At 45.4% G+C, this 22,273-nt stretch overlaps 1 protein-coding gene across 14 annotated transcripts in view; it reads right to left on the bottom strand.

The window, feature by feature from the left end:
* The window catches only part of LOC310754025 (5-hydroxytryptamine receptor 2A-like), a 249,338-nt gene that overhangs the window by 23,022 nt on the left and 204,043 nt on the right, over window positions 1–22,273 (bottom strand). For 2 of the 14 annotated variants that reach the window (XM_083595441.1, XM_083595440.1), the window contains 2 exons: window positions 11,193–11,304; window positions 9,060–9,715 (listed from right to left, as the gene is read on the bottom strand). In XM_083595441.1, coding sequence (XP_083451567.1) covers window positions 9,060–9,447 — 388 coding nt within the window. In that variant the 5' untranslated portion in view covers window positions 9,448–9,715; window positions 11,193–11,304. Of the gene's footprint in view, window positions 1–9,059; window positions 9,716–11,192; window positions 11,795–22,273 lie in introns of all 14 variants that reach the window. The other 12 variants (XM_083595442.1, XM_083595452.1, XM_083595449.1 and 9 more) reach the window with 8 other exon arrangements.

Raw genomic sequence — 22,273 nt, forward strand, 5'->3', positions numbered from 1 at the left:
GGTGCAGTATGATGATTTTGTAATTTGTTTACTTTTATTTGATGTGAGTTTTGCAGATTTATTTGCACTTAGATATTGTATAGAAGGCACTTTGAGAGGGACACACACACACACACACACACACACACACACACACACACACACACCTCTTACCAAGGATTTGATGATTTCCCAGGAATGAAGATTAATGGAGACTGTGGTGTCTTTAGGGCATATTATTTTATTTATACCTATCTACAAGCTAAGCTTAGGATGGAGTGTCTCATAGAACTGACATAGAACAGATCTTGTCTCCCTCATTAGGTTCCCAGGGATATCCCCAGGTCATAGCTTTTTGGGTCCAGCACAGAGAATGACAAGCCTCTATGTATCCAGATTCCAATAGCCAAAACCTACATGTACCCTGACCCCTTTGGCCTATGGCTCTCCATCTTAAGACAATGTGGCATCCAGCCAGGTGAGGTGTGAAAAGGCCCACTCATTTGACCCTATGGCAGAAAAACAACATCTTTAAGATGCTGATGGTGGGTACTTAGCTGAGCGGCTAAGACCAAAGGAACTGGTTTGACTGGTTCAGCAGGATGCCTCTTCTGGATTCTAACTTCAGAGGTTCAGGGTCATGGGCAACTGTGAATGGTGCATACACAGCTGTCAATTCATCCAGGCTCTAGCACAGTGTCATCTACACGGACTGGTAGTGGGCCCCAGGGTTTCAGGCTGGAGTCTCTTAGCCTTTTCTTCTCCCAAAGATATGCCACAAGGCAGTGGAGGTTTAGGACCAGAGTTTTCCTTCTTCCCAGGTGGACGAGCCCCATCTGCCCCTCACTTCCCTCTACAGCACATGCAGAAACTGCTTTCTTGACTACTGGGCCCACTATAGGTATCATTCACTCAATCTGCTGGAGCCTGTCTTGCATGCAGGGGAAGTTCCTAGCTCACCAGGGTCTCAGACCCATCAGCTCCCCATACCTGGTTTACCCAGTCACTAAAAGCCATTTTCCAGGGTGTGGCTGCTGTCTCATGCTGACACCTTCTGGGAGCCCCAGCTGAGAGCTGGGGGGGGACACCAAAGGTGACAAACTCCCCCAGAAGGAGCATGATGTGTCCCCCACCAAAGGAACTACCCCTCTCCTAACACCCCATACACAACATGGCAGCATTTAAAATGTCAGAGAGCTGAAATGCTATGGTCATTCTCCTTCATCAGCTCAGCATTGGTGCTTGAGGGCTTGTGCTGGAGGAGGAGGAGGAGGAGGAGGAGAAGGGGGCAGTTTGGAGAAGTTTGGAGAAATGAGGCCACTGCAATCCCCACCCCATTCCTTTCAGCACCCTCCTGTTTCAAAGCCTAGCAGCATGACCCAAAGATTCCAGCAGGAGTCTTTCATTTTGTTTCAGCTCTGAACATTTCCTCCAGCTGTTCCCAACAGAAATACCATGGCCTTCACCTTCAAAAGCCTGCTCACAGGGTGTGAGGGGTTTCTATGTGAAATGATGTCTACTGGTTTTTATATACTGATTTGATAGAGAGAGAAAAGTGCCAGAGGCGGGGGTGGTGGTGGTGAGGAGGACATGTGGGGAAACGGTGAAGAAAATATGTGTGCAGGGGGCATTTGATAAAATGAAAAGCAGTTTTTGAAAGGTGAGATTCAGCTCTGAAAGACAAGCTGCTTCCCAGGAAAAGTTTCAGGGGCCAAAATCCTTGTAATGTGCAACTGTTGGACAAGGGTTCACCCTGACTGCTAAAGCTCTGTGGCAGAGCATCCATTGTGCATGCAGAAGGTCCCAAGTTCAGTCTCTGGAACCTGGGGAAACTTTTTCAGCCTGATGGCCATGTTCCCTTCTCAGCAACCATCAGATGCTGCAGGCCAGTGGTGAGCAGGGCCAGAGGCCAAAGTGGCTGGATGAATGAATGCAAATTTTACACTTCTACAATAGCTTCTGCACAGACATCTTTCTATCCTCTGCCCAGGGGAGCAAGAGGCATGATCAAAGACACATCCCAGTCAGGCAAAACCACTCAAGGAAGGTGCAAGGCTGGACAGAGTGTATGCAGCCTGCAGAGAGATCTAGGGGCCAGATAGAGAGACTTGAAAGAGCCACACTCACGAGTCTTTTGCACCCCAGTATTTATCCAGGTTCATAATCGTTCTCCAGGGCTTCAAAGCAGAGAAAGCCTTTTTAATCACCTGTGACTTGAGACCCTTTTAGCTAGAGAAGCAACTCAGAGACGCAATTTCCAATGTTCATTCTTCCACACAAACGGAGACGCGCCAGCAGCCAGCCACACAAGCCCAGGTGCATGAATACTTCAAGGCACAATGGGCATTAAGGGGCCTCTTAATGCTTCCGTCGGAATTAAGAGGCTGTTATTCAAAGTGGGAGGTCGGGTGGCAATTTCCTTTAGAGCAGATGTTGGACCAAATGCATTTTGGTTCAGAGAGAGACTGATTTACAGGTATCAAAGGGCTTGCTTAGGATTTATTACTGCTGCTGTTGTTTTACAGGTCTCCACTTCTAATGGGTTTGTCCCAGGCCACCATACTGGACTGGGAAAGTTTATCCACCATAGTTCCTGTGCTGGTTCCTTTAAGACTGGATTACTGCAGTACCCTCTATGTGGGGCTTCCCTCATAGTTGCAGTTAGTGCAGAAAGCTGCAGCACGATAACTGACAGGAGGAAGGCCCTGTTAATACCTGTGCTCAGATATCTGCACTGGTTGCTGCTTTGCTACTGGGCCCCATTCCAGATGCTTCTATTAGCATATGCAGCCGTTAACAACTTGGGACCAGTTCACCTACGAGATCTCCTTATCCCTACATGTGCCCAATTGGCTGCTTCACTTAGTGGAATTGGCACCACTGCAGGTGTCATATAATATCCATTTCACATCTGTAAGAAATTGATCTCTTAGTGTGACAGTACCTACACTTTGGAACTCCCTGTCTATTAACATCAGGAAGAAACCTTCACTGTACTCTTTTTGGCACATTTTTGTTTAGACGAGCCTACATAGATATCTAGAATACTAATGTGTCTTTAGTTTATTCCTAGTTTTAATTTACTGAACATTTTAATTGCTTTTACTAATGATTTTTGTTGTTTTTGTAAAGCATTTTGAGGTTGTTGGTTTTTTTAATAAGTGGTATATAAATTTTATGAAATAAATAAACAATAGCCTGTCTCATTTTGAACATGCAAAATGAAAGTGACACTCTTGAGCATGTGCAAAGTGTTTTCCCTTGCTGCAGTGGATGTCCAGATAGCCACTAAGCATATGATTAGGAGGGGGCTTGCACTGAAAGCAGGACTGAACTCTCCACACAACAGCTGACGGATGAAAATTTCAGCCCTGCTTTCTGCAGGGATTAGCTGTGTGACATATGATGTCAGGTGGAGGGCAGGTGAGTACAGTCTTAGGCAAATGGCCTTGCGGGCCAAAGGAGGAGGCCTGTTAAGCCTGCATGGTGGAGGCGCCCCACCCCTGCACCTAAGACAAAGCCTGTGACCTCCAATGAGACCCCTCCCTCCTTGGAGAATCTATGGTGCCATGTCACAATTCTGTATTTGAATGAGGAAATGGCACTGGGAATGAGGAAAGTGAGCTTAGTAGATGCATGGGGCAGCAAGGGGAAAGTTAATATTGAGGGAACAGCAGTTGGGTTTGTGAGCAGCACCAGCAATGGCACAGGCCCATATTCTTCCATTGCATATAACACCTATGCCTGCAGAACACTCCAAAGGTTCCAAAAGTTGTTTTTTCTTTTAAGGGTGAATTATAGTTTTGCCTCGGGACGCGGGTGGCGCTGTGGGTAAAACCTCAGTGCCTAGGACTTGCTGATCACATGGTCGGCGGTTCGAATCCCTGCGGCGGGGTAAGCTCCCGTCATTTGGTCCTAGCTCCTGCCCACCTAGCAGTTCGAAAGCACCCCTAAGTGGAAGTAGATAAATAGGTACCGCTTTATAGCAGGAAGGTAAACGGCGTTTCCGTGTGCTGTGCTGGTGCTGGTTCACCAGAGCAGCTTCGTCATGCTGGCCACGTGACCCGGAAGTGTCTCTGGACAGCGCTGGCCCCCGGCCTCTTAAGTGAGATGGGCACACAACCCTAGAGTCGGACACGACTGGCCCATACGGGCAGGGGTACCTTTACCTTTACCTTTATAGTTTTGCCCTGGATAAAGATTGGGGGGGCACATCTGTGTAATTTTCTGTATGTGATTCATGCTTTGGAGCTGTGGGTTTTATAGTCCTCATGTGGGCAGGAGCGTTGGTCTTCCTTCTTGGGGTGGCATTCTTGGGAACAATAGGGATCATAAAGCAGTATCCAGGCTCCTTAAGCCTGCTGTGCTCTCCCTAGGGAGAAGCGTGGGTTGTTCCAGCAGCTGCTGGGATCCTAAGAGCCACAGTAGGCAAGTACATCTCCCACCCCTTGCAAAGCGGTAGCCTGGGGTTTTTGGGGTGGGGGTGGAGGACTTATTTCATTGGAACAGTAAATGTCCAGACCATGTCAAAAGCTGACTTTTTAAACGTCACCACCTCCCCAAATTTCAAAGCACAGCACCAGGGTGCATTGGTGGGTGTGTGGGGTGGGATGTAGTGCTTATAGAAATGCATGCTCAGTGTTCTGCAGGGTGAGTGGGAACCAAGTTTGTGTGGTGCTTTGGATGCTGGCCAAAAGGGGTTGGGAGGCTGCATTCCACCAAGAGCTTGGCAGTGTGCAGATCAGAGTGAGACCGCTCCATGTGGCACCCTGCCAAATGAGGTTAGCTAAGGAGGGAAAGAATTTCACGATGAGTCCTGGAGTGCAAGAGTTCATGGCCAGAGCAGAACAGGCTCATTAACTGGACTGTGCTGGTGTTGTGACCCATGGTCCAGGAACTTTGCACTGCACAGCAGGGAGATTCAGATGAGGTTCAGCTATTTCCTCAGAGAGATGACCACCATAATTGTACTCAAACCCTGGAGAACACAGCCCTACCACCATGCTCTGGCTCAGAAGATGTGTCATTCTTAGTAAAGAAGGCAAAAGCAATGAATCAAGGCCAGGGCCAGCCAACTCTTCCATCCAGCCTACCCAAGGCTTTGGTTGGCTACAATAGCCTGAGCAGGGCTCCTTGGAGCTGTCCAAGGTCCTGGGCACTTTCTCTGGGAGCTGTCCAAGTTGCATGCTCTCTCTGACTCAATATTGCCTGCCTTCCCTAGGAACCTCTAGCACCCACTTGACCCTAGGTTGTAGAGAGCTCCTAAACACAATGCCCTCAGTAGGAGGCCCTCCTCAGTGAGCCCATCTCCTCCCTGCTGGCACCCCATGACCTGTTTCCTGAGATGAATCTGCAGAATTGGGCAGAAGGAGAGTGCAAAATAAGTGAAGGCTGCTGCTCTCTCCTCACCCATGTTCCTGCTTGCTTGCTTAGGAGAGGGCACGTGAACAGGCACTGATGGCACAGCAAGGAGGCTTGGGGGGGGTTGATGGTGGTCTCCTTGGACGACACTGTGGGCTTTGGCAAGTGCTCAGGGATGCCTATCTTGAATAGAACCCTCATCATCCTTTGTGAATGATGAGGTTTTTTTATTGAAGTCTTCATAATACAATAAAATAGCTGCTACAAAAAATGCAAGTAGGATACAGAGTCCTCTCTTAAAAGTAATTCTTAGCCCTCCCCACCTACAGAAGATAGTAACTCCTCCCAGCTCTCACTTGGAGACCGACATTTCCATATCTCTTACCCAGGGTCCTTCATCAACCTTTTACCATCCCCATGAATATATACTCTGGACCTTAATAAAGCCCACAGGCATGGACTTCAGAGAAAGAAAACAAACAAACAAAAAAGAATGAAAGGGACAATAAAAGAAGAGAAGAGAAGAGAAGAGAAGAGAAGAGAAAGAAAGAAAATAAAAAGACAAAAGAAACATTAGAGAAAGCTACCAAAAAGTCCTTCCAATTTTCCATTTGCTAGTTATATTAAACAAAAAAGGATTATGTAAGACATTCAGTCCATGCTAACACCCATCTTCTCCACTTTCTATTAAGCAATATTTCTTTTAAGTCAAGGTGTTTTAGAATCATTCATTTCTTTTTCCCATTAAAAGTCCAAGACAGGTTCCCAAATTGTTGTTATTATTGGTAAATGTCAACCATATTTTCCCTTTAATATTAACTTTACCTCCATTAATTCCCACCACTGTAACTCCACACTGAATGATAGTAAATTCTTCCCTCCATGTCCATTTTAAAATCTCTCCACTGTGATCACATACTGGGATAATATTCCATAATTATTTTCTTATTATATATCCTTTAGTTCATGTCCAGTTCTGTATATTCACATTCCATTTCCTGTTGTATTTCCATGCCTATCTTAATGCCAACCCTGTGACCAGGGCCAACTGAACTACCCGAAGGCATCAGCACACAGATACAAAGCTTCCTTATATTTAACCAAACCCTTGGCCCATCTCCTCCAGTAATGTCCACTCTACTTGAGAACCTGTAGAGCTGTGCCCAGAAAAGGTGGGGAACTTTCTATGGTTCTGCTGTTGAAGAGCCTTTATGCTGGGAGTGCTGGGTGGGAATTGAATCAGGGACCAGACACACATAAAGCAGTGTATTCTGCCAGGAAGCTATTGCCTGCCCCCCTGAGGGACAGCACACCTTCCAGGATTCTAAGACCATAGCAGTGACATCAACAGTCTGCTGTAATTCTGAGGAATGCTAGAGGGCAGCACCAATCAGCAGAAATGCTAAAGAAAGCAAAGTGTGATTTATAGCAGAAATACTCCCCCTACCCACAAATCCTGGCATAACTCAGTTAAATTATATATATATATATATATATATATATATATATATATATATATATATATTCCACCTCTCAAGACATTCTGTGTCTCTAGGGACATTCAAACCACTCTCCTCCCCACCCTGCTTCCTTGTGCACTTTCCATTTGGTTCATAGCAAGATGTTAAAGCCCTCCTATTGGAGGTTGCTCCTTTAAGGCAAAGGGGGTACTGCCCCACCCATCTTAGCCTGCCCCACCTGCCTCCTTACTTACAGCTGGTCAGTGGGTGGCTCTTGCCTGTCATTTTGCTCTGGCTTCACTTGCAGTCAGCCTCAGAGGTATTGGGCCAGGATGCTACCCAAGAGGTGTGAGCTGAGTTGACACATGCAGAGGAAAGTCCTGGGGTGGCAGAGTGCACTTCAGACTCTAGCCCTGATGACCGTTTTACCCCGCTGCCAGAGGCATTATACTTGGAATCACAAGAGGGGAGAGTGCTGTTGCACTCAAGTCATGCTCATGGGCTTCTGGTTGGCCACTGTGAGAAAAGGATGCTGGACTAGATGGGGCATTGGCCTGATCCAGCAGTGATCACATTCAGGAATGTCACCTAGGTTAACAAAACCAGCCCAAACTACCTTTCCTTGCAAGTAAAATAACTAGTTAAAGGCTTTCTCTTTGATGGGCTGGCTTCCTAGCTACAGGGAGCTTCCACACTGAGGAGCAACTTTTACCTGCAGCCCAGCGTCGCATGTAATTAACACCTCCTGCAGCCCACCTAGAGAAGAAATGAAGGAGTGACTCCCCCTTGGCCCTTGAGATGCTGCTGTACTGCAACTCCCATTATCCCCAGCAAGAAGGACAATGGTCAAGGATGTACTCCAACATCACTTTAAGGGAACCACATTGGCTTGTTAGCATCCATTTGTCTCAAGAAACAATGGAGTGCACCTCCAGGGGTGAAGTCAAACTATTGTGTCAGCAGCACCAAAGTGACCTCACCAGGGTGCAAGCCTGGACAGTATGTGTGAAGATCCTGGGCTGCCCAGACGACAAGACCCCTCTCTCGCTTTCACTGAGGTGGTCCAAAGAAAAGCAGAGCAATACATTTGGCACCAGCTTGGCTGCAGGAGTTCCCAGAAGGAGGTGTACAAGGTGCCATCCAACCATCCAAACTCTGGATTTGTGTAGGGTTTACTCCTGAGCCCTTTCTTCTCCTGAAGATATCCCACAAGCCAGTGGAAATTTAGGATGAGAGTTCTCCTTCTCCTAGATGAGGTTGATGAGCCCCATCTGCCCCTCACTTCCCTCTACAGCACATGCAGAAACCGCTTTCTTGATTGTTGGACCCATTAGTGGTCTCATCCACTCAATCTTCCAGAGCCTGTCTTGGCATGCAAGGGAATTCCTTAACTCACAGAGGGTTTGAGACCCATTGGCTCCCCTCAACTGGTTTAGCCAGCAGTCAAAGTCCTTCCTGGGGTGTAGCTGCTGTCACATGCTCATAGCTTCTGGGAGCCCCAGGTGAGAGCAGGGTGGGACAAAAGGTGGACAAACTAGCCCAGAAGGAGCACAATGTGTCCCCCACCAAAGGCACCACCCCTCCCCTAACACCTCACACACCCAAATTGGCTACTCCTGCTCTAATTTATTAGGCTCAATGTGCTTCAGTTAAGAACTTTGTCAGGGCTTCTGTGAAGGAGGAATAACCATCGCTGCCTGCACAGAGCAGGTCTTTACCTGCAGAAATCAGAGGAGTCAGAAAAGGCTTTAAAAACCCACCTGCTACCTCCTATTGAATAGGGGGTACTAGCAACAAAGTTAAGAAGAATATGCAAAAATGGATTGATAACGGATGAAAATATAGAGTTATAATATGTTAAGATATAGAGTTAAGATAAATGAAAGAGGGTAAGGATTTGCTGATTTGATTATGTAAATGGGAATACAAAAAGGGGAGGTGTGAGGAGGTCAAGGAAACAAGCTAACGAGTTTAAAGATACAAAAAAAATGGATTTGTTTTTATTTTTTTCTTACCTATTTGCTTTTTGCATTTTGTATTTTTGTTTTTATTTTATTTTTATTTTTTATGTATTTTTGTATGTTTTTCTTATCTCTTTCTTTCTATATGTTCTCTTTTTATTCTGTAAACTTTTGTTTTTTGTAAAATCTCAATAAATATTTATAAAAAAAATAAAAACAAAAACCCACCTGCTGTCCAGTTAAGGGCTATGTCCTCCCACTCCATCTGGCTTCAACTTGAACAAAGGCAGTGACTTACCGTAAAGAATGGTGATGAGGGAAACTGGCATGACAAGGATGCCCACCAACATGTCTGCCACTGCCAAGGACATCAGGAAGTAGTTGGTGGCATTTTGGAGCTTCTTCTCCAAGGAGACTGCCATGATGACCAGAATGTTCCCTCCAATAGTCAGTAGGATAATGATCAGGATGAGGAGGGCAGGCCAGTTCTTGTCCCCGATGGACTTCCGAGGGGCTGCTGCCCCCTCAGAGACATTCAGAGGATCGGACGTTGGTGAAGTCTGATTCAGAGTCAAATTGTGGCTCAGTGGCCCGGACATCAGGCCACTGTGTGGGCTAAAGTCTAGTGAGACTGACACTGTTGTAAGGCCAACAAGAACCCCAGCCCCATTAGTGGCACTCATCATTCATGCCAGTAATTGCCCCCTCTCCTTAAGAGCCCCTCAGTGTTAATCCCTTTTTCATTGGAAATAAGGTCCAAGACAATAACTGGATCTCATGGCACCAGGGCCTCCAAGGTACTTGGCCTTCCATAGTGGATGAAAGCTTGTAGAAGCCACAGCGGAGTTCTTCCGGGATACCGTGAAGGCAGGACTCCGTGGCTTGAGAGGACCAATGGGCAAGAGGCAACGGGATCTTTGAAAGAACATCCAACTCATACTCAAGGTCAGCATTCTGCAAAGGAAAGACAGAGGCACCCTCATTTTTGCAGCAATCAGAGCAGAGCCAGGGCTGGATCACACATGAGCATTCCATCCTACCAAGCCGGATGCAGCCCGCAAGCCACATCTCCCAGCTGATACTCAACGATCCCACCTCCTCCTTTTTGCAGTCCTAGGAAGGCAGTGATCAAAAGGTCTATCATGCTTCTGATGGGTCTCCATCCTTGGCTGAGGAGCTATGTTCAGCACACAACTTCTGCAGGTTAGCCGAGGAGCCATGCGTGATTTGAAGAGGACCTCTCTGGTTTTACTCATGTCAAGACCTCTATCTGGCCCAGGAAACCTTCCACCAAAATGAACCCACTGGTCTTCCAAGACCTTCTGCTGTTTCTACAGCAGCAGACTGAACATGCCTGCCACCCCTCTGGAATTCTACCTATGGCAGGCAGATCTCCCAAGCCAATTTTGAAAAGGAAGGCCAAAAATAGGCCACTGCCCTAAATGGAACTGTTCAGGGCCATTAAACACATCTTGGCATGAAGCAGAACTATAAATAAAAGCAAGGGGTCCAGACACATGCTGTCCTGGGGACTGAATTTTGGCTAATATACTTCAACTGTAAGTCTAATTTGAGAGAGCTGTGTTGGAAGTCATGCAAAATAAGCAAACCAAGAAAAGAAAGAAAAACTAGACTTTGGGTGTATTGCATGTTATTTCCTTAAAAGACACAACAACCATTACCCCCCTAAACTAAAAGGTTTCCCCCCTCTAAAGATGGGTCAGAGGGACACATGATTGGATTATATGCTATATAAATTATACATGGTATGGTGAAAGAGGGTATGGGGGGGATCTCCTTCTGTCATATGGCTCATCTAGCCCAGCAGCATGTTTTCAGAGTGGCCAACCAGATGCCTCAGGAAAGGCCCCAGACAGGACCAGAGCACTAGAGCATTCTCCTTTCCTGTGGTTTCCAGCAACTGGTATTCAGAAGCATTACTGCCTTCAGCTGTGGACATTGTGGCCAGAGAGACTTTAGTTGCAGACACAGGTGACACAATTTTAGCCATGGTTTAATTCATCCTGCTTTTGGCCATTGCTGTGTTCAAAAGGAAGAGTTCAGCTGTAGTGCTGTGTTTAAAAAAGAGCTCAGCCCTTCCAGAGATGGGCAAGGAAGTTGCTTTCAAAGCACTTGCTGCAACCTGTGTATGTGTAACTGGCCCAGGTAGCCCACAATGCTACACAAAAGATGCTCATTCAGTTCTCTCCCAATCCATCACCCTCTCTATGTCGTTTCACTTGTCCGCAGTCAGAAGCAAACACATAATTACAGCCAGAGGGGTGGCCTGGCTGCAGAAAGCCAGAGCCCTAATCAATAGCAGCCTCTGAGCAGCAACTATAAACAATTAACCCCACCCCCCTATTTCCAGGTATGCAGTGGAAGGAAAGAATAATAATTCTTCCCAAACCTGGCACAGCCAGACACTTACTAAGAAGGAGGAAGCCAGGTAGAGAAGTCATTATTAGCTCCAGCTGAAAGTTGCAGGACAATGCCGTCAGAGCAGAAGGGGATCTATTGAAGTAGTAAAAACTCCAAGGGAACTGAAATACATTGATGAGGGTTTATTAAGGCTCAATTACAGAGCTGCTGTTCAGACCTGCCAGATATATTCTTGTGAGGGCTGTGAAAGTGAAACAGCCACGTTTACTGGAGAAAGAGAGTAAAAAGACGGGAGGGGGAGCAGATAAATGAAAGAGCTTTTTGAAGACAAAACAGGAATGGAAACATTTCCCATTAACGGGAGGGGGGGGGGAGAGAAACCCACACAGCAGTGTTTCCCCTGTTCAAAATCCAGCACGCTAAATAGCTTTCAGAGCATTTTATGTGGGTGACAGCTCGCTCTCTTCACATACCAGGTACCAGGATGCTGAATGTTCGTGATCTCCCACACAGTTTGTGCCTGTCGCCTTCTGTATTGCTTGCAGTCCATGTGAAAGATGGAACGAGAATTAAGACTCAAGGTGGTGATTGCTGAGGGGTTTTTTTCTTTGTAAAAACAACAACAAAGCACTTCCCATCACCTATTCTGCACTAAGAAAATTCACAAAGAGTGCATTTTAAGAAATATAGAAAATGCATATATTCCGCACGTGTCGACTAAGTTCTCATGCATAGTGCACAATCTGCATTCGAACCTTATGAAATTCATCTTTCTGAACAGCAATTCTTTACCTTGTGGTATATTATTTATTATTTATTCATTCATTGTGTTTATATCCCAGCATTTTTTCCCTCCAAGGAGCTCAAGGTAGTGCATGTGGTTCTCCCGCTTCTCATTTAATCCCCACAACAACCCTGTGAGGTAGGTTAGGCAGAGAGGTCACCTAGTGAGCTTCATGACTGTGTGGGGATTCAAACCCTGGTTTCCCAGGTCCTAGTTGGACACTCACCACTACACCACACTGAACAAAATTGTACATTGCTATCTGCCACACCAATCTCTGAGTGGTGTGAGATTCCAAGGGTCCATGCACCTATAAGGGGTTCATGTTTCCTTTGGAAATGAGGCACAGCAGAGATTGTGTCTTTTTTATATATGATTTACCGATACATGTATAAACAACCAGAGCCTATGATGGCGGAGTTCACAACATTCACACCCCAAGAGGGTCTTGCTTCTCACATAAACACAGCAGCCAATGTATGCAAAAACACACTAGCCATGGCTCGGCCTCCCTTCAGCTTGCTGTGTTTTACAGACAGCAACTATTTTCTCTAGCTCACATTATCCCACAACTGCTATCCCAAATGCAACTCTGCTTGCAACTCACAACTCATAACAATATTTTTTGTACTAGGGGCCACCACCCCTGCTTGCTCTGCTCATCAATCATGTTTATCCCTTTGCCCTTCTCCCACACCTAACCAAACACCCTCCCTTTATCTCTCACTCCCCACCCACTCACAAGAGGAAGCCAGCAGTAAATCACACCTTGTAAGTTGGAGTTAACTCTTTATTAGCAAAACCACAATCAACATAGGAGGGTTGCGTCTAATGAGCACAGCAATCATCACCAAGAGGTCTTGTCCCCATGAAGCAGTTGCTAAAGGTCCCTTCCATCTCACAGCTGTCTAAGTCCTCTCCTCTCCAGGGCCTTTTTCAAGCAATCAGAGATCAAGCCTGCATGCCGCCAACCTCTCCTCCACCCTTTTCATGCCTCTTCTGGTTTTGGGAGACAAGTGGGGAGGGGATCTTTTTGCAGCAGGAGGGGGAGATACCCATAACTCTGTACCAGCCTGACTCATCCCTGCCTTTGGACCTCCTGCTCTCCTGCTTCAGCTTCTGCCTCTGATTCTGGACTTCACTCTGCCACAGACTCTCCCTGCTCACCAAACCCTGTTACCTCTTTGGCTTCTAATACCTCCTCCTCCCAGTCTTCTCCCTCTTCTCCTGTTGACCACTTACCAACACCCCACTACAAATCCCTTGGGGGTTCTGAACCTTCTTCCCTTGGGGGTTTCTCAACTGGTGCCTCCCACAATTCCTCTGCATCCAACCAGTCCATTGCACCCAGTCACTCACTCACTTACCTGTCTCGCAAAACCCCTCCCCTCCTTCCTCAACCCCCTTGTCTATCACCCCAACCACCCCATTTTGAAAGAGGGTGAAGCACTTCTAAGAGCAGTTTGCTAAACAGCTGTGGGAAGGGCCTGCCCCTTGCATTAAACTTCGCTGCAGGTGTGCTTAATGGAAAGGGGAAGGTGCTTCACAGCGCTTCCCCTTCCCTTCATTAAACAATTTGCTTGGGCCATTTGGCTATTGCTCATGCTACAGTTGGCATGGCTGTCTATTGGGCCCACACAAACTGCAGAGCATGATGACACCTTTTTATGCATATAGGAAGATAGGCTGAGCACTGCCTGGATCAGACTTCCCAACCCACTCCCTAAACTCAGGACTTTCAATCTTTGCTGTCATGTCAGCCTTGAAGCCCCCTTTGTCATTGCAAGAGACAGATATCAGGGTGTGGCCATGGGGAAGCTAACTTCCCAGACTTTAACTGGTACTTCTCACAGGTCAATATGCTCCAAAAAAACCACCCTCGGTACAATAGTGGAAGAGAAGTTTTAATGCCAGGGTATCAAATGCCAGCATCTCACCTGACCTTCAGTACAATGCCCTGTACTTAACTCAGTAGAACAGGCTGAACTCAGTAAATTAAAGGAACAAATATTAACGTCTCTTGTAATAAAAGCATGAATTATGCATACATTGCCTCTGCTAGCTGTGAATTCTTAGCTTCTGTTTCATCCTCCCTGGACCGTAAGCCTCCCCTTCCTTTCACTAATATCCAGCCTAATGACTTTTCAATTCATTTTGGGTTTAATATGTGGCAGAACTCTGGCAATTAGTTCAGAGCAAGCAGGGCCCCTGCAACAAAATGTTGTAATGTATCCCTGGTGTGTAGGTGTTACCTGAGGTTGCGGCTGAGAGTGAATCACAACAGATAGCATCAGAGATGGGAGTTGCTGCTCTAACTTGGGTCTTCCCTTCTTTGCAAAACCTTATTTAAGTATTCTTGATTTTTGAACATTTAAAAGTGCAGCCAGGCTGCAGGCAGGTCAGTGGAGCGCCAGGCTTTTGCTTGTAACTGTTTGGTCCCTGTTTTGTTCCACTAGTTCTATACTTTCTATGAAGAGGTCCAATGGGCTTTTCATTTGACCCCCCCCCCCTTTTTCCAGGAAATCCCACTTTTTACAATTGAATCAGAACAAATGTCAGTCCACAGTAAACTCAGTTGATGTTTGTTGTGATTCCGAGGTAAACAGTGGACTCATGCCTAGAAAACATGGTACAAGCAGAAGTGTGGATGAGGCCCAAGTGCTGGATTTGGCTAGTGAGGAGCGATTTAAATGTTGCCAATACTGAGGCAGATGCACCAGTGGGATAAGTCAGCTCTCCTGTGCCCTGAGAAAGTGGGGGTCTACAAGTCCCTCCCTCGTACCCGCCATGCCACGCCCATAATACCTTTCTTTCATTCCACCCACACAAACTCCTCCACTATGCCATGATAGCTAAAAGGACCCTCCATGTTCAGTCAGAGTATACCTCTAAGTACAAGATTATGGAATCCATACTGGCAGAAAGTCCCTGTGTTGAATGTTAGACCGATATGGTATGCAACCACCCCTGCAGTTCACTGTTATAGTTGCAAGCTGGCAGGCTATGCTGAGAGAGAGAGAGAGAGAGAGAGAGAGAGAGAGTGCTTATAGGAACCCTGCAATATGGTCCACTGCGGGATGTGCTGGTTGGGATCCCTGGTCAAAAATTCCCCATATGTCTCAGGATTGCAGCAAATACCAGTCTACTAAACTTGCCACCCTCAGACCTCCTCCCAAATCAAATCAAGCACTCGAGCCCCTACAGGCTGCCTTGCTTTGGAAGAAAACTGAATCCCGAAGGACTATTTTGAATAAACAGCCCAAACACTCCCATACAGGGGTGCCAACTTGAATAAAATATGGGGGGGCAGGTAAGCCCTGCTAATCAATCACATGGTGTGGTCTACACATCCCATTTGAATGGCAATGCCTATTCACTTTGGGGTCCCTGGCCTCTCAAATATTGTACGGGGGGGCAGAGTGACCACAGCTACTAGGAGTTGGCACCTATGTTCCCATATGGGCAGTTTGAGAATCTTTAGTTTGGGGTTTGTGTGTGTGGTGGGGGGACACTTATCCACAAAAGGCAAAGGTGATAAACTATTTAGGAAATGAGAGGAGCTCCTGCAAGCAGCAGGAATGGGCTGTTTTGTCACCCCATTGTTACATGGCAAGGCAATTGTTCTGAGGGCGTTGATCACACTGACTGCAACAAGACACAAAGACACGGCAGGTCAACAGGCACCAAAGTGACACTCCATGAACCAGAATGGCAGAAAAAAATAAAACAAGCAATGAGGTTTCTAGACTGCCCAAGCTGAGCATGCCGGTCCACTAGGCATTTTCCCCCCTACCACTTTTTTTGCCTAAAGTGACTCACATTTTGTCAGGGAGGTGGTGGTAATGTGGACAGCTGAAAGTTAGCAGACAGGATAAAAAAGAAAGGGGTGGATTCTTATTGCCAGACTTAAAGATATACTATGAAGTGTCCTGCCTGACCTGGCTAAGGGATTGGATGAAATTAGAAAATACAGATGTATTGGATTTAGAAGGTTGTGGCAACAGATTTGGGTGGCATGCATATCTACAGTATGACAAAGTTAAAGTTCATAGAGGTTTTTTGAACTACGCTATAAGAAAACCACTTTATGAGGTATGGACAAGATACAAAGATCTATTAGAGCGAAAAACACCATGTTGGATATCACCAGTAGAAGCAATATCAGTTAAAAGATTAAACATAAAAGGTAATTGGCCTACATATGGGGAGTTGCTAACAGAAATGGATAATGAGTTAAAAATGAAGCCATATGATGAAACGAGTGATAAGTTAACAGGTTGGTTGCAATATCATCAAATAAATGATATATTTAAAAAAGATAAAAGTAAGAATGGCTCTGAGACTTTAGATTGAAGCTAAAAATTGATCTGTTGGAAGGTAAAACAAAAATATTATCGAAAATGTATGATTTACTTTTGGAATGGTATACAAAAGAGGAAGAGATTAAGGAAGTAATGATAAAATAGGCAAAAGATATTGGGCACAATATTCCATTTGAAAACTGGTCAAAATTATGGAATGTCGGAATGAAATTCAGCGCATGCATGGCATTGAAAGAAAATATAATTAAAATGATGTATAGATGGTACTTGACACCAACTAAATTAGCAAAAATGAGAAATAAGAATTGTTGGAAATGTAATGTTAAAGAAGGAGATTTTTATCATATGTGGTGGACCTGTGATAAAGTTAAAGTATTTTGGGAAAGTATTTACAATGAATTAAAAAAAATGTTTAGGTACACCTTCCCAAAAAAAACAGAAGCGTTCTTGCTAGGAATGATAGGAGTGGAAATATCAAAAGTAGATCAAAAACTGTTTATATATGCCACAACGGCAGCTAGAACCTTAACAGGCCAAAAATGAAAACAGCAGGAGTTACCAACAGTTGAAGAATGGCAGATGATGATGATGGACTATGCGGAACTGGCAAAGCTGACCAGGAAAATTCAAAACCAGAGCGACCAAGCGTTCCAGAGACAGTGGAGTAAATTTATACAATACATTGAGAATCATTGTACCAGCAGGAATTGTACACATATAGAGACACTAGCAGGACTGAGATAAAAGCCATAGCGTTTAAAAGAAGAAAGATTCTATTTGTGATTAAGGTTGGTTAATAAGTTAAGATATATATAGAACTGAGATGTTATAAATGTGTGGAGATAATAATGTGTTATAAGAAAACCAGAAGATGGGTGGAGTTGAAAGCTCGGCAGAGCAAAAGATTTTATAAAAAGTGTTATGATGTTATAAAATTGTTAAAAATGGAAAATCAATAAAAATATTGTTGTTTTTTTAAAAAACGAAAGTTAGTAGACAGTGCATTGTCATTTTGATGGTGAAGAAACAGAGTGTGGGGTTATTGTTTGTGAAGCAAATGAGAATTATTTCTGCAGCAGGAGAGGGGAAAATATTTCAGCAGAAGCCAGAGATGCATCCCATGTATGACTCAATAATGAAACACACACACACACACACGCACACACACCCCACATATCCCAGGCAGAGACAGGAATGGGGAAGAGTTAGCCTAATGAGTGAAAGGCCTAGTATGCTCAATGGTGTGGTAGAAATAAAATTGAGATTGTGAAGTCCATAAGCTTATCAAGACAATGCCAGCTTCTTCTGTTAAGCAAGAAGTCCAGAAACTGTCCTACATGAAAGGATTTTGTACATGCGTGTAGAATTGCAGCAAAAGAATTCCCCTCTTAACTACCATTTTTGTGCCATAATTCTCTGATCTTCCTGTGAAGTTTTCCCACTGTACAATACTCAAAAATCTAAAAAAAAAAAAGTTTAAAAAACAATGCTAGCCTAAGAGCCTGATTCCCCAGGGGTGCTTCTTGGAAGATGTTTGAAAGGCACAAAGATATTTCCAAAGGAGTTTCCATCTTGTCTAAAGACATCTGAACATGCTGCTCTCAGGTCTATCTCACCTGCTCTTGCTTCCTGTCATGAAAAGAGCTCTTCTAGATCCCATCAAGGGTCCCATTATCTCAGTGTCCTGTTTTCTGTAGTGGGACAACCAGACACACCCAGAAAGCCCACATCCAGAGCACTGGCCTCCTCCTTCTACTGCGCAGTTCCAGGGCCCATAAACACCTGATGTAGGTGGCTATAAAGAGATTCCTATGCTGCATGGTATGGTATGTTCAGTTGCCTGGCGGTGCTAGCTTGCTTCCTCCTCCTCTTGCTGCACCCACAACCTGCATAACAGGAAGTCAGTCCCCAGTTAGAATATTGCTGTGAGTTTGGAAGGTTAGTTTGCATGATGCCTGAGTCCCTTGTAATTCCTGTGTTCCTGAATCCAGCAAAGGTTAAAAATCTAACTGAGGATTCATTTGTTGAATTAGTCAGACAACGGCCATTGTTACCACTTAAGCATGGTCATTAGTCTGACAAAGGAAGCTGCTCTGTGCCAGAAGACACTTGGGTGTGGGCGGGCGGGCTCCCTCCCCTCACCTGGATGGCAGTGAGAAAGACAATAGCCAGAGCTGAGTGTGTGAGAGAGCAGGAAGTTAAAAGCAGGCAGAAGCCAGAGAGGGAGAGCCATGCTTGATTCCTGCTTGTGCCTATGGGAAAAGCAAGACCTTCTGGGCTGTTATCCACCATAAACTCAGATTATATATAGGGGTATATAAGCAATTGGGACGTGGGTGACGCTGTGGGTTAAACCACAGAGCCTAGGACTTGCCAATCAGAAGGTCGGCGGTTTGAATCCCCGTGACGGGGTGAGCTCCCGTTGTTCAGTCCCTGCTCCTGCCAAGCTGTTCTGATGTGCCAGAAACGGCTTAGTCATGCTGGCCACATGACCCGGAAGCTGTATGCTGGCTCCCTCGGCCAATAAAGCGAGATGAGCGCCGCAACCCCAGAGTCGGACACGACTGGATCTAATGGTCAGGGGTCCCTTTACCTTTTTATATAAGCAATATATCCTAAAGGCACTACAGTCTCTGCTGAGCCTCATTCACGAAGGAAACACAAACCTGTGTAAGCACCCAGAACACCTGGAGATTGGTGTGGCATGCAACAATACTATTTACCCTACTCTGCCCAAGGGCAACATTCCCTTATAGGCAACATTCTGAGAGTCCCATGACAGTGGTGGGCATAGCCATAGGCAGACATGGGCACAGCAATGTGTGTAATTTTTACAATTATGTACTGGGCTGCTTTATACACACACTCACATGCCCTTCTCTATTCTTATATACAGGCAAACAAGAGAAATGATCAGTGTTCAAGGGTACATTCCAGCCATGAAAAAAAAACCAAAAACAAATGGGGGCAGGGAGGGGCATGGCCTTGAGACAGTTCCCAGGGCCAAAGGGAGAAATGTTGAGGGCACATACACCCCTTAGAATACATCTTCTGGGTGTAAGTACACTATGGTATGCAATGCTAGTGCTACTTGAAGTAGACCTGTTGGAATGAATGAACCCAAGTTAGCCACCTATGTTAACTATAGTAGGTCTCTTCTGAGCAGGACTAACATTGGAAAGAACACTGAAAGTTTATAAGCAAAGCTGAACCACTCGCAGTAACCCTCTGAAAAATTACCAGAATCCGTGCAGGGGTGCACTGAAGTTAGAAAATGTCTTAGCTCCAGATTTTGCTCCTTTCTCTTACAAGCTATGTTCATAAATTGAACTGTGCATCAAAATAAGATAGAAAAATGTATTTTATTATTATTTTGCTTTTGGCAGGGCAAAGAAATGAGGCATTTATCTGCAGAATGGCTAGGTCTTTTTAAGCTTTTCCCTAGGCTGGTCTGTGCTTTGGCTCTTGCCAGCTCTTTGGAGTGCAGTTAATCAGCTGAAATTAAAAATAATTACCTTTGGAGATTTGCATCTCCCTTATTTTACCTGAAATTCTAAGCTGCTTTGGAAGACATTGCCATTTAGGGAATGCTCCAAGGCTCTTTCAGCACAACTTGTTTGCAAGCTACCCTTGCTTTCCTGATCTCAGCAAAGGAGAATTCCCAGTTGCTGCATCAGACACCTAACCACCCCGTCCACCAAGGACTCATTTGCCAGGCTGGTTCCTAAGTACAGAGCCTGGTTGCAACCCAGTTGTTTGTCCCTTCCACCAGGAACTTCTGCTATGTCACTGAAATAAATAAATAAATAAACAGGCTTTGCTAGAAGATAAGACACTGTCCTACTCCAAAGGCAGCTTCATACCGTTACTTTGAAGCACTATGATACCACTTTAAACAGCCAAAGAATTCTGGGAGCTGTAGTTTGCTAAGGGTGTGGTATTACCCTCCCAGAGCTACAGTTTCCAGATAAGTTTAACAATCAATCCCTTTCCCCAGAGCACTGTGGGAATGTATCTCGGGAAGGGGACAAGGGAGAATAGCCACCTAACAACTCTAAGCAAATGACAGCTCCTTAATTATTTTGGGGGGAGCCACAGCTTTTTGAAGTGGTATTACATTGGTTTAAATGCACAGAGTGGATGTGACCTTAGTCACTGTCCAAAGGAAACACATATACAAAGGTGTAGTTGCTTTTATAATGAAAAGAAGAACAGCAAGTGTAAATCAGTGAATTCTGCTCCTGATTTCATTTCTGCCAGAACACCAGTATCCCCGGCCTGACACCAACGCGCCCTCTTCTCCCACCAAATTAAGCCCGCTTCGCAATGAAGCTCCTGTCAGGTGAAAGTGTTTGAGAAAGTGTTGGATGCCTCCTAGATTTGGAGACTGCTTGTCTCTCCTTCCGTGCCATCAATGGGAGCTGTGGGTGCTCAGCATGAGACTACTGGCTGCCACACGTCATCTCTTTTTCTCTTCTTTTCTATTTTCCCCAGCAGAAGAGGTGGTTGTCCCAGTTACGGGATGAATCAGCCCTCCAAGTTAACAATGACTCAGGAGCGGGAGGTTTATTTTATTTCATTCTCTCCCCCCCCCCCCCGTGGTTCCAGCAGGCTTTGTCTCAACAGGGCGCTGCCGATGAAATCACAGTGATTCCCCCCCAAACGCCTCTCCTTAATGCCAAAAGTACAGCCCTTTATCCAGTCCCCAGCAATGAAGCTAACGATGGGGAGAAGAAACAGCTGCGATCAGAAAACCTGAGCCAGCTTGCGATGCTTTGTGAATCCTCAATGAAGTTGCAGGCTCCATAGGGGTGCTCCCCCCCCATGCATTCTGTGCTTGAACAATGCCCCTCCTCCCACATGGCCTCTCCAGAGGAATGACAGCCTGATAAAATTCATATTTCTCTCAGGGCTCTTGTACAGAAAAACCTTTTTACCTGCTGCTCTGTGGAAGGACCCTGGGGGCAGGCTGTGGGCCTCCCTTTGTCCAATCCATAGCCCATCCTAGATAGCTGCCAGAAGTGCAGAAGTCCTAAGAATGCAAGAAGAGCCATGCAAGCAGATCAGGCCAAAGGGGCTCCTGGACTAGACAGGCTATGGGTAGGCTTGCCATACGTCAGTAAAATTCCTGACATGTCCTGGTCTTCAGGTGTAAAAATGATGTAGGGGGGAATTTGGCTGAATCAGCAAAATGTCAGGGAAAACCCAGATGTATGGCAACGTGATATTCATGATGGCTGGGAGTTTGTTAAGTTCATGATGGCTGGGAGTTCATGATGGCTGGGAGTTTGTTAAGAGGGAGATAGTAAAAGCACAACTTCAGGCAATACCAATGAGACGGAAACATGGAAGGTGCCTAAAGAAGCCAGGGTGGCTATCTAAAGAACTTTTAACTGAGTTAAGATTAAAAAAGGATGTGTACAAAAAATGGAAAAGGGGGGAAAACCATCAAAGAGGAATTCAAACAAATAGCCAGCACGTGTAGACACAAAGTCAGAAAAGCTAAAGCACAGAATGAACTCAGGCTTGCTAGAGAGGTTAAAAGCAACAAAAAAGGCTTTTATGGGTATGTTCGTAGCAAAAGGAAGAACAAAGAAACAGTGGGGTCACTCAGAGGAGAAGATGGTGAAATGCAAACAGGGGACACAGAAGGGGCTGAACTCCTCAATGCCTTCTTTGCCTCAGTCTTCTCCGATAAAGAAAACAATGCCCGACCTGAAGAATTTGGAGCAAATGATTCAGCAGAGGAAACACAGCCCAGAATAACTAAGGAGATAGTACAAGAATACTTGGCTAGTCTAGATGTATTCAAGTCTCCAGGGCCAGATGAACTGCATCCAAGAGTATTAAAAGAACTGGCAGATGTGATCTCAGAACCACTGGCAGTCATCTTTGAGAATTCCTGGAGAACAGGCGAAGTCCCGGCAGACTGGAGGAGGGCAAATGTTGTCCCTATTTTCAGAAAGGGGAAAAGAGAGGACCCAAATAATTACCGCCCAGTCAGTCTGACATCAATACCAGGGA

The sequence above is a fragment of the Podarcis filfolensis genome (genome assembly GCF_964270895.1).
Source record: "Podarcis filfolensis genome assembly, chromosome: Z".
NCBI lineage: Eukaryota > Metazoa > Chordata > Lepidosauria > Squamata > Lacertidae > Podarcis > Podarcis filfolensis.